The 13031-nt window shown below is 45.4% G+C and overlaps 1 protein-coding gene across 7 annotated transcripts in view; it reads left to right on the top strand.

Moving 5' to 3' along the window:
* TBC1D1 (TBC1 domain family member 1) overlaps positions 1 to 13031 on the top strand; it is a 221654-nt gene that overhangs the window by 76398 nt on the left and 132225 nt on the right. The window contains exon 1 of one of the 7 annotated variants that reach the window (XM_081238169.1): positions 10330 to 10463. The exons of 5 other annotated variants lie outside the window; for them this stretch is intronic. In XM_081238169.1, coding sequence (XP_081094295.1) covers positions 10434 to 10463 — 30 coding nt within the window. In that variant the 5' untranslated portion in view covers positions 10330 to 10433. Of the gene's footprint in view, positions 1 to 10329; positions 10464 to 13031 lie in introns of those variants that run through there. One more of the 7 variants, XM_081238170.1, reaches the window with a different exon arrangement.

Raw genomic sequence — 13031 nt, 5'->3', positions numbered from 1 at the left:
CACTCTTGGTGTCGTACATTGTATGGGTTTGGACAAATGTATGTATAGCCATACATCCATCCATAATGATGGATATGTATCCATCATTATAATACCATAAAAAGTACTGTCACTGCCCTAAAAGTCCTCTGTGCTCTGCCTACTCATCCCTTCTCTCCCACCCCCAACCACAGGCAACCACTGATCTTTTTACTGTCTCCATAGTTTTGCCTTTTCCAGAATGCCGTATATAGTTGGAATCATGCTGTATGTATGTAGTGTTTTCAGATTGACTTCTTTCACTTAGTAATGTACATTTAAGGTTCCTCCATGTCTTTTCATGGCTTGATCACTCATTTCTTTTTAGCACTGAATCATATTCCATTGTCTCTATGTACCACAGTTTATTTATCCATTCACCTCCTAAAGGACATCTTGGTTTATTCCAAGTTTTGCTAATCATGAATGAAGATGCTATAAACAGCGGTGTGCAGGTTTTTGTGTGGACATAAATTTTCAGCTCAGCTGGGTAAATAACAAGGAGTGCGATTGCTGGATTGAAACATAACACATTTAAAGAACTGGATGAAATTGAACAAATAAATTGTTTTAGAAGTGAGAAATCACTCTAATCAAGGGTAAACTAAACCACCTTTATTGGGGGAGAAAAGGAAATTATGATTTACTATGAAAGAAGGGGAAAAGGAAGCTTTGGTCTGATTTTTATTCACTAATAGATTTGACCAGGAAACAGGAATTGACATTTTTCAGTCTAATTTTTTAAGGAAAAACATAACTTTCAGTGTAGGAAAAAAAAGTTATTTTCTGGTGAAATTAGTGCTATGCTAAGTGGTGTTTTTCATGTTCCTATTATAAATTATAATTAAAATATCTGAGTTGAAAGCTAAGCATCTCTGTTTAGTTTTAACACAGGGTGAGGATATCAAAAATCTTTTGACTCCAAATTTTCACTGTGTTTTCTTTTATGAGCTCATTGCCACTGGGTTTTTCCATGAATTTGAAACATGTGTGTGCAATACTTTGGAAAGATTATTTGCTTAAACTTTATAGACTGAGCTAAAAATAGAAAAACACTGTTTCTATTTTTGGAATGTCTTACCAGCTGAAAAGTGAACACAGTTACTGTATATATTAAGCAAAATATTGAGACGAGAACAGATATTTCAATAGCAAAATATATTAATTTAGCTGCTTTTGAAATGTCACAGTGAAACGAATTGATTGTTATTTCTACTGAAGAGAGAAGTTTGCATCATAAAGTAAATTTCTATTCTAATAAGACTGCTGAGTGCAGAGAGAAAAAATGGCAACCCCAAAATGTTCACTGGTGTGAACTTTATTTTGGGGGGGATTTGTTACTCTCTCATTCCCTCTAGAGCTCTAGAGTTACAAGTCCAATGGCTCCCTTTTTACACTGCAGAGACTTCTCAGGATTTCTAGCTGGGCTTCATCCAGTTTTTATTTTTTATTTTTTTCTGGCTGTGCCTCACCGCTTGCGGGACCTTAGTTCCCTGACCAGGGAATTGAACCAGGGCCCCTGGAAGTGAAAGCGCCGAGTCCTAACCACTGGACCGCCAGGGAATTCCCAGCCAGCTTTTAATTTTGCAATGTAGTGAAGGTGGCTGGAGCTTGAGAACACTAAAAATGTTCTTGTTAAATTTGTTTACTGTTACTCTGGCTAACAAACTACAACTTGATGCACAAAATCAAAACATGACATCAGAGACCTTAATTTAAACGTTGACACAGCTCTGTCAAAGTAGAGTGTTCTTCAGCTAATTCCCTGAATGTATTGTCTACTTCCAAATAAATCTTCACAAAATTTTTTTGTCTCTGTTTTTTCTTTTTTCTTTTGCCCTACCCAGGTACTTGGAGAGTTTCTTGCCTTTTGGGATGTCTGAGGTCTTCTGCCAGCGTTCAGTAGGTGTTCTATAGGAGCAGTTCCACGTGTAGATGTATTTCTGATGTATATGTGGGGAGGAAGGTGATCTCCACGTTTTACTCTTCCGCCATCTTCCTCAACTCTCCAGTCTTCACAAAATTGATCTTTCCACTCTGTACTTTCACTTATTCACCAATTTATTGAGCATCCTTTGCTCTCAGGTTGGTCTTCAAATAGTCTTGCCACCCAAAGACTCCATTTTGAATCTGGCATCATTTAAAATGTGAGTACAAGTGCGTGCCTGAGAGAAAGCAAGAGATGTAGACAGGTAATGAGACACAGTATGTGTGGGGAAGAGAAAAGCGAGATTAGCAGTGTGAGTGAGCAGGATCCATTTCTTAGTGAGGAATATCTGAACTCTCTGAAAGTGTGACAGGCCAGTAATGCTTGTGCACACCAAGTCTCTGACCGGAATGACAGGAATTTACCAGCGAAACTTGGATGATTCTCGGCATGGCTTATAGAGTGAAAGTAACAAATGGAGCACAGTCATACCGCTAGACATAGCAACCCATAAAAAGGGAGAGGAAAATATTGAGATATGTCGGGGGACCCACCCGTGCCAGAATTAGTTTTGGCTAACACACAATCTCTTCTTTGCTCTCAACTGTTTGTCTATAAACCCAGCCACGAACTTGAGATCTCCAGCCCATCACTTCTGTTCTGTTTCTGTATTTACAACAGTCATACTGTATTAGGGGTCTCCAGAAAACCAGAACCAATAGGGTATATTAGAGAGAGGTATGTAAGAGGAGATTTATTACAGTAATTGGCTCATGTGGTTATGGAGACCAAGAAGTCCCATGATCTGCCATCTGTAAGCTGGAGAACCAGGAAATCCAGTGGTGTATTTCAGTATAAGTCTGAAGGCTTGAGAATCGGGAGGGCTGATGATTTAAGTCCTGGTCTGAGTCTAAAGGCCTGAGAACCAGGAGCACTGATGTCTGATGGCAGGAGAAGATGGCGGTCTCAGCTCACGCAGAAAGAGAGAGAGAGAGAGTGTTCTCTCTTCCTCCACCTTTTTGTTCTATTCAGAACCTCAATGGATGGGATTATGTCCACCACACATTCATGAGGGCGATCTTCTTTACTCAGTTGACCAGTTCAAATGCTAATCTCTTCCAGAGACGCCCTCACAGACACACCAGAAATAATGTTGACCAGCTATCTGGGCAGCCCTTAGTGACACATGAAGATTAACCATCACACATACCCATCATTAACCTACAACAATCACCGCTACTGCTGCTACTGAAGTTTCTTCTTCTTCTTCTCCTCCTCCTTCTCCTTCTCTTTCTCCTTCTTCTTCTTCTCCTTGTCCTCCTCCTCCTCCCCTCCCCCTCCTCCTCCCCTCCCCCTCCGCCTCCTCCCCTCCCCCTCTGCCTCCTCCCCTCCCTCTCCCCCTCCCCCTCCCTCTCCCCCATCTCCCCTCCCCTCCCTCCCCTCTCCCCTCCCCTCCCCCTCCCCCCTCCTTCCCTCCCTCTCCTCCCTCCCTCCTCCTCCTTCTTCTTCTCCTCCTCCCCTCCCCTCCCTCCCCCTCCTCCTCCCCTTCCCTCCCTCTCCTCCTCCCCTTCCCTCCTCCTCCTCCTCCTTCTTCTTCTCCTCCTTCTCCTCCTCCTCCTCCTCCTTCTTCTTCTTCCCCTTCCCCTCCTCCCCCTCCTTGTCCTCCTCCTTATCCTATAGCTAACATCCGCTAACATTTTCTAAGCACCTACTGTGTGCAAGGATTCAGTCTGAGTGCTTTATATGCATCCCATTTAATCCTGAAACTAGCCCTTTGAAGTGTGGGTTCCATTATTATACAAGCTTAGGGAGGTAATTTATGTAAAGTCATTAAACCATCATCACATAGACGGATTTTAAAAATTGAGATATAATTCACATGCCATGAAATTTGGGGGTTTAGTATATCCACAAAGTTGTGTAACCATAACATAACCACTATCTAATTCCAAAATATTTTCATCACCTCTAAAAGAAACCTCATACTCTTTAGCAGTCACTCTCCATGTTTCCTGCTCCCCAATCCCTGGAAACTATGAATCTTTCTGTCTCTTTCGATTTGTCTATTCTGGATATTTCTTTTTTTTTTTAATAAATGTATTTATTTATTTTTTGGCTGTGTTGGGTCTTCATTTCTGTGCGAGGGCTTTCTCTAGTTGCGGCGAGCAGGGGCCACTCTTCATCGCAGTGCGCGGGCCTCTCACTGTTGCGGCCTCTCTTGTTGCAGAGCACAGGCTCCAGATGCGCAGGCTCAGTAGCTGTGGCTCACGGGCCCAGTTTCTCTGTGGCATGTGGGATCTTCCCAGACCAGGGCTCGAACCCATGTCCCCTGAATTGGCAGGCAGATTCTCAACCACTGTGCCACCAGGGAAGCCCTGGATATTTCTTATAAATGGAACTATACAATATATAGTATTTTGTGTCTGGCTTCTTTCACTTAGCATAATGTTTTCAGGGTCCATTTACGTTGTAGCATGCATTGGTAATTTATCACTTTTTATGACCAAATAATATTCTGTTGTGTGGCTACACTATCCATTCATCAGTCGATGGACATTTGGGTTGTTTCCACTTTTTAGCCATTATGAATAATGCTATTGTGAACATTCATTACAATTGTTTTCATGGACATATATTTTCAATTCATACAGAGGGACAAATTTCTTGACTTTTTTGGATTTGATAGTATCTCAGCAAATATTTTTTCTGGGGACTTCCCTTGTGGTGCAGTGGATAGGACTCCACGCTCCCAGTGCAGGGGGCTGAGGTTCGATCCCTGGTTAGGGAACTAGATCCCACGTGCATGCCGCAACTAAGAGTTCTCATGCCACAGCTGAGGAGCCTGACTGCCGCAACTAAGACCCAGTGCAACCAAATAAATAAATAAATATTTTAAAATATATATTTTTCCTGGAAACAAATTTTTATGTCAGTGAGGGATGACTGCACGCCCCCAAACTACCATTTACTAAAATGCTCTCTCTGCAATGTGAGCTCTGATTTCTATTCTATCTGTCCTGGTAAGGCTTGATTTTCAGAGATGAGCACCAATCCTTCATGCCAGCTGGTTCTTCTTCTTGGAAACCCCACTCCCTCATCTCCATCTGTAAAAGTCCTGATGTCTTCCAGCCAGGATGCTGGCTCTGCCTTTGCAGCCGGAAGTTATCTTTCGTTCCTTTGGGACTCGGTGGAGCTTCACCTGGGCCCTTCTCTTGGCACTTTTCACTCTTCCCTGCTACGCTGTGTGCCTATGCTTCAGGTCTGATCATCTTTGCTATTCCTTGCTAGGACACGTGTTTCTTTACACAATAGGTGCTAATGAATATTCACGAACTGAGTAGATTCTTGATCAGTTGCTGTGATATCGTGATTTATAATAGGAAATATATTTTTGGGCTTTGTCCCCCTTTCCCGAACAGAGCTCCTAAAACCCTCGGAATTTCCTGCGAAGAGAACAATGAAAGTGTCTTTTGTTATGTTAATCAGTTGACTTTTGGAAAGCCCCTAGGTCCCTTTAGCATGCAGGTTGGTTGCTAGGGGAACCAAGCTTGTGATTAGAGGGTTGAAACTTTCAGTCCCACCCCCTGAACTCCAAGGAAGGGAGAGGGGCTGGAGAGTGGGTTCAATTGCCAAAGGCCAATGATGTAATCAATCATGCCTATGTATGAAGCCTCCATAAAAACCCAAAAGGATGGGGTTTGGAGAGCTTCGGGGTTGGTAAACAGGTGCAGGTTCGAGGAGAGTGGTATTTGAGAAAGAGCATGGAAAGTTCCCCCCGCTGCACCTTGTTCCCCATAACTTTCCCTGTGCATCTCTTTCATTCTGCTGTCCCTGAGTTATATCCTTTTATAATAAACTGGTGATCTAGTAAGTAAAATGTTTCCCTGAGTTCTGTGAGCTACTCTAGCAAATTAATGGAACCCAAGGATGGGGTCATTGGACCTGGTTGGTCAGAGGCACAGGTGACACCCTGGACTTGGGATTGGTGTCTGAAGTTGGGAGGGAGGGCAGTCTTGTAGGACTGAGCCCATATTCTTTGGGATCTGATACAATCTCCAGGTGGATAGTGTCAGAATTGAGTTGAATTGTAGGACACTTACCTGGTGTCCCAGAATAGCATGGTGATGTGGGAAGAAAAGCCAAAACAAAACACATTGTAACTGCTGTTAGAATTCTAGTTACCAAGTGCCAAGGGGTTCTGATTCACTTGAAACCAAGTTGAGTTTCCTTGTGGAGCTGGTGTCACAATGGCTCTATTTTTAACCAGGTCTTGTGGTGGGGAGGAACAGGTTGCAGAGTGAGGTCATGCTTCCTACCTCTGCGCCCTCCACATTTCACTTGGTGGAGAGCAGCCTCTCAGCATCTCCTGAACTCTCAGGAGGTATTGCTGTCCTTGACCCTTGCTCCTCTTCAAAGGAAGACCACAGAAGGGCAGGAGTGTCAGATTTATTCGGGGAGTTATGGTCAGGCTTAGTAGATGAGCACCTCTTCCAGTTCCTGGGTTCACCTCCCTTTTTAGTCCTCCTTTAATGTCTCAGGAAAACTGATGGTGAGACATTAAAGCTTCCTTTTAAAGTTACTTAGACAGTAGTCTCAGATTTTCTGTAGATCCTACTTATTTAGATCTCTGCAGTCCTATTCAGATAGGCCTATTGCTCTCCACAGAGCAACTGTTGTTTTTTTTAGTTTTTTTTTTAAACAAGGGAGCTAGAACTATGCAAGCGGTTCTCAATCCTGGCTGATAATCAGAATCTCTCTCTCTCTCCCTGCCCACCCCCTCCCCCCCCACACACACGATACACACTCCTCCAAGCTCACACATTTTGCTTGGCTGGGTGGAGTGTTTTAATAATTGAGCATGCATTCTCCAAGATGCCACAGTTCATTCATTCCTTATTGTCTCACACCTGGCCCTCTGCACACATTTATATGACCTACCTGCTCTTTGAGGTCTCTGAGCATTCCACCCTGCCACAGAGCAGCCATATCATCTGCCCTCCTTCCTCACCCACTCGCCTTGTCATCACAGGTAACTGATAGAAAATCAGGGCTGGGAACCATCAGCATCTTTGAGCAATGATTATTCTGTCTGTAAGCGTTCTCGATTCTGGCTGAAAAAGAATCAATGGGGAGCTATTAAAAATTACCCATGCCCCCTCTACATACAGTCCTTCCCTGGGGGAATATACAGTTTCTTAGAGAAAGATACGTTTTTCAGACGGGAGAAATAGATTTTAAGGAAAATTGTTTTGAATGTGAGATCTGTTAGATGGTCTGATGTAAAAGTTTCCCTTTAATGAACTTCCAGATTACAATAGAATTTCTGTTGGCAAGCTACATGTTGGCAGGGAATGAAGAACTTTCATGTAATATTTAGTGTTAGAGCCCCAGACATTACTATCAAGTCCACCCACTGGAAAGGTTCTTAACGTTCGCATTAAATGAGTGATTCTGCCCAGATCAGGCAGGGAGACCTGGAGCAGATGGAGATGGAGACCTGAGTCTAAAATCATGTAAGGTTTAGGCAAGTGCAAACCAGAAACTGCAGGAGACTCCACATTGATGTGTATATACATGGAGAATTGGGTCCAAGTTTAGTTATTTAATTAATTAATTAATTAATTTTTGGCTGCATTGGGTCTTCATTGCTGTGTGCCGGCTTTTCTCTAACTGTGACCAGCGTGGGCTACTCTTCATTGCGGTCATTGCGGTGGCTTCTCTTGTTGTGGGGCACAGGCTCTAGGCGCACGGGCTTCAGTAGTTGTGGCACGTGGGCTCAGTAGTTGTGGCTCGTGGGCTCTAGAGCGCAGGCTCAGTAGTTGTGACACACAGGCTTAGCTGCTCCACGGCATGTGGGATCTTTCCAGACCAGGGCTCAAACCCATGTCCCCTGCATTGGCAGGAGGATTCTTAACCACTGCGCCACCAGGGAGGTTCAGGGGTCCAGGTTAAAACAATGAAGCCTGGATGTCCCTATTTCACCTGTCATACTGTAACTGTCATATTCAGGATTTAGTCTTAACCTTTTTTTTTTTTTTTTGCAAGAAGTGCAATTTTCCTTCTAAATTTAATGTAATTTTTCTTTTTTGCCTTCTTACCTCCTGCTGAAGAAGTAGAAAGTTTATCTCAGTCAGTTGGAGGTAATTCAGGTTTCTGTAGTCCATTTCGGGTTCCCCTCATCCTTTTCCCCTGAGCTGCTTCTCAGTCCTGGGCATTTTCGTAGAGCTCAGGCTGGGGATTGGAGTGATGGTGTGTGATGACATTTGTCAACCATCCAGTTTATCATGCCTGGTCCTCAGCTGCCCAGCCACTCCCATCACAACGATGTTGCTTCCCCGTCGTTCTCCAGGCCTCTCTCTGCTGAGCTAGTTCATGCCATCGCAAGGATGAAGGACAGTTTTAGCTGTTCTCTCAAGGGGCTGTTGGTCAGTTACATGTTTTTAAGGCCAGTGTCAGTGAATGTCATATACTAGTGCATTTCAAACTTTATGTATATCCTAGGCACCTGAAGTCATGGTAAAATGAAGGTTCTGACTCCGTAGGATGGGATATTAGGGCAGGGTCTGAGAGTCTGCATTTCTAACAATTGCCAGGTGATGCCAAGGCAGCTGGTCCATGGATCACACTTTGAGTAGAGAGGCTGTAGTGGCCATAAAGGCTCTTACTTTGATGGAGCTCTCAGCCTCTATCTCTTCCGCTTGCTTGGGGAAGTAATGTAATAACAGAGAAAGATTTGCTTAAATGGCTGCAAATGCACTCCCATTTTCCACCTCTTAATTTCTTTTGGGAACAATCACTGCTGAAAAGAATGAAAGAATAGCACTTCCCTAAGATGCTCTGAAGGCCCTTTTCAAGTACCCAGGTAGGCTTTGTTAGAATGCTATCACTCTTGACTTTCACCAGGCCTTTATCATTTATCTTGTTCCCATGTACCCTACCTGGGAGGAGAAAAAAAAGATGACACCCCTCCCTGCACCGTGGCTCTCTCTTGGTATTTATGTCCTTGTGTAATCCCCTCACTTTGAGTGTGGACTAGACTGAATGCGGCATAAGTCTTGGGATGTCACTTCTGAGATTAGTTTATAAAACCATTGACTTCCTTCTTGGACACGTGCTTTTTCTTGGATCACTTGTGCTAGGGGATGCAGGCTGCCATATTGTGAGTAGCCCTACGGGGAGAACCACATGCTGCAGGAAGAAACTGAGGCCTTAAGTCCAAGAGCCTGCAAGGAACTGAATCCTGGGAACAACTATGAGCTTGAAAGTGGATCCTTCAGTCCCAGTCTTGAGATGACTGCAGCCCTGGCTAACAGACCTTGAGTCAGAGGGACCAGTTAAAATGCTCCCCGGATTTTTGACCCACAGAAACTGTTGTTTCCAGCTTCATAGTTTTGGGGTAATTTGTTACACAGCAATGGATAACGAATATACCCACCTAACTCAGATGCCAGGCATTTGGGGAACTTCATTAAAATATCCTACTGGCCTGTCATAAAGATAAGGCACAATTAATATGACAAGAGGAAGGAAGCAAAATTATGGGGTTAGGGTGGCTATTTGGCTTGAGGAACTCAGTGAGTGGCTCCACATGACACATATTTACACATTGGTCATTAACGTGTCCTTTGGCCTTTTTTATTTTTCCAATGTGCAACTCTTGGGTGTCTGAGTTCGAAACTCAGCTTAACCTCTGTAGCTATAAACTGACTACACTGCTTATCATCTTGCCTTGGGAGAGAAGAAAACTGGTGAAACCAACATTTCTCACGTTGCTGAAACCTCCCAGCTGGCAGGAACTGAAGGTTCTTTTTCCACCGCCCCTTTTCTAGTCTCAACAGCTGAGTTTTTTGGCTCCAAGAAAACCACCTTTGATTATATAAAGGTATTAGGAGTTAGGGGAACACTAGCCCTTTTGTTACCAGCAATCCGGAGCGTTTAGGAAGAAACGCTGCGGGGGCGACGGTAACCCCTGGAACGCTGGGCGGGCTTTTGTGTTCGCTCCAACTCTGGGGCTTTTACCGAACCTCAAGGAGAGGAATTCTTAGTTTTCTGAAAGTTGGGCGAAACGGACCCCAGAGGCCTAGAAAGCCGCGTCCCTAGCCCTTAGGGCTTATGACTCCTCCCCCGGTAGCCGCGCAGCCGGGGGCGTCCCAGAGGAGGGCGACCCCCGTGGGTCCCAACTTCCCGCCGCGAGCCGAGCGTGGGGGTGGGCGGGGTGGGGGCGGGGTCGGCCGCGCTCCCTCCCCTCCGCTCCCCTCCCCCACTCTTCCCACCCACTTCCCTTTCTCGGCCGGGCAGCCCTGCGGGCGCGACCTCTCGGGGCAGTGACGAGTGGGGAGGAGCCCGCCGCCGCCGCCGCCGCCGCCGCGGGGGGAGCCATGCCCGGGCCCCGCCGCGCCCCGAGCCTGCCCCCGGCTGCCCGCCGCCCCTCGGGCCGGCGGCGGGAGTGAGCCGGAGCTTCGGGCGACGAGCCTCCGCCCGGCCCGCGATGTCACCATTGTTCAGCTGGGTGGCCAAGGTAGGCGGCGTCGGGGCCGCGTCGGGACGGCGCCCTTTACGGTAGCTGACGGCCCGGGAGCCGGCGTCCGGGCGGGCGCGGCTTGGGGAACCTTGGTAACCGTCGGGTCGCGGGGAGTCCGGAGCGCGGAGAGCGCCCGCGGCCTTGGTGGGGAATCCGACCGCGGCGCGGGCTCCCCGCTGCCCGAGGCCGCCCCGCTGCCCGAGGACCGTTGCCGGAGAGCGGCCAAGGCGGCCCGGGCCGTTCACCAGGTGGTTCTCATTCATTAGCCTTTCTTCCCCGTGGGGCGAACGGGCCAGTGGCGTCACGCCCATTTCACAGGTGGGGAGAGTGAGGCTCGACGCAGGGCGGGTGGGCTTCTCCGGCTCCCGAAGTCCCCCCACCCTCACGCCGCGGATTCACCGCGAGGTGTTTCCCGGCGGCGGGACCTCGCGCGTCAGCCTCCCGGGTACAGGTTTGTGCTTGGATGTCTGGGATAGTGCACTGAGGATTCCCGAAGGCTGAACTTGGTGCGCTTAGAGGATGTCTTTTGTTTTTAACTCGCTGGTTTCCAGGGGCAGGTTTTGGAGTTTGAATTTTAGTACATGTGCTGCCGAAGCGAGCACGGAGTCTGAATTTTAAACGTAAGTTCTTTTTATTTCCTTAAAGTTTTATTTTCAGAACATTGGCGCCTTCAGAATCACTAAGCGTTACGAGTCCGGGCCAATTCCGCTATCGCAAAACTGAAGGGATTGGAGTGGATTTCTATAGAGAGTTCTCATCAGTGTGAGAAGGCAGTAATGGAATAATACCCTCCCGGAGTACCAGGTGTTTGTGTGTTTTGAATGATGCAGCTCTCAAAGCTTCCACAGGTCGGCGGGTTAATGGGGCACCTTCCTTGCGCCCCACGGGTTCCTCTCTTTGCCAGCCCCTTCGCAGAGCTCGCTCTTGGTGTATGGCAGGTTGGTTGAGCAATAAACTCATAATGGGAGAACCTGTTAGCCGTTCTGGGACCCTTTACAAATAATAGGTGGTGATATCTCTAGTTATGATGCAGCGCTTTTAGAGTGTTAAAATACATTTTTATAAATACCTATTTATGAGACAGATAAAACTTTGCCTATCATTTAAGTGGTAATAAACTGGAGACACAGAAGCCGGATAACACTAGTTACTAGACGGGCACTACCCATCCTCACCAGAATCTTCACTTTCTGAGACATAGCTACTAGTAAAGTGAAGTGACTTTCAAACAAGTTGTGAGCTGTTATAAGGTAGTTTTGTACTGAAGAAAAAATAATGCCCAGGTTTTCTGGCTTGAAGTGATAGCTAATTGGCTTTTATAAATAATGCTAAAATTTAAGAATGTTATATAGTTTAAAAAGTAATTCAGGGGTCTTCCCTGGTGGCGCAGTGGTTGAGAGTCCGCCTGCCGATGCAGGGGACACGGGTTCATACCCCGGTCCGGGAGGATCCCACATGCCATGGAGTGGCTGGGCCCGTGAGCCATGGCCGCTGAGCCTGCGTGTCCGGAGCCTGTGCTCCGCAACGGGAGAGGCCACAACAGTGAGAGGCCGGCGTACCGCAAAAAAAAAAAAAAAAAAAAAAAAAAAAAATTATTCAGGGTGTGTATATTACTCATTCTCGGTTGAGGACTTGAGTCTATTTTTGTTATACACTGCGAGGCCAAAAGAAGGAAAAAAATAGACTCATTGTGTTGTTTTATTCGAAAATCAAGAGGTAAATCTAAGAAAACCTTACTGCTAGTACTGTTTTATAGTTTTATTTACTTTCCTAAAACATATTTAATAAGATCCTTTTCACTTATAGGAGTGAGGTGGACTTTTGTTTACATTGGCCTACAGAGGTGACAGAGAAAACAGCAAGCGAAAGCCTTATTTAAAAAAGAAATCAAGGATTGTCAGCTTTCTGCAACTGGCAGTACTTTTGAAAAGCTCATGTAAAAAATGAACAGCATGTTGATAATTTGATCTGAGTGCTGAATCATGTCATTCCAAATTTGTTTAAACTACAGAACAACAACAAAAAACTATGAAATGTTTTTCGAGTAAAGTTATGTCAGTTGTCAGCATAATTTTAATAAGTGTAGTTCTTTTGTATTTCATTTTTTCTAGGTGTTGTGCTATTGTAAATTGCATCTTGTAATTGATTTTTGTAGACAATGTGTTATTCTGTGAGAGCTTTTAGAATATGAGGGTACTCTTTGAAAGTTCATTTCTTGGGGTTATAGATTATAAGAGTGGCTTTCTATGGAACCTGTTTGGTGTTCAGTTCAGAGACAAGTCATTAACACACTTTGCATTTTAGACTAGGAAATGTTTTAAAAGTATAAACAAGAGGCACAGATAACACACAGAACTTCATAGTCCCAAAGTACATTTATATTAGATTTTAGAATGACCCTTAAAGAACACATAAATGCATATGAGCACACACCTCACACAAACACTTGCACATATAATTCCTACTTTGACATTTGTAAACTGCAGACCAACACCTGTTAGGGAAGAAAGGGAGTGGGTGTCACTTGATGCAGGTGGTTACCTGAACATTAACTTGTTTATCTTG

This window comes from Mesoplodon bidens (genome assembly GCF_964165515.1).
Source record: "Mesoplodon bidens genome assembly, chromosome: 1".
In the NCBI taxonomy this organism is placed as follows: Eukaryota; Metazoa; Chordata; class Mammalia; order Artiodactyla; family Ziphiidae; genus Mesoplodon; species Mesoplodon bidens.
This window is presented reverse-complemented; position numbering and strand designations above follow the sequence as displayed.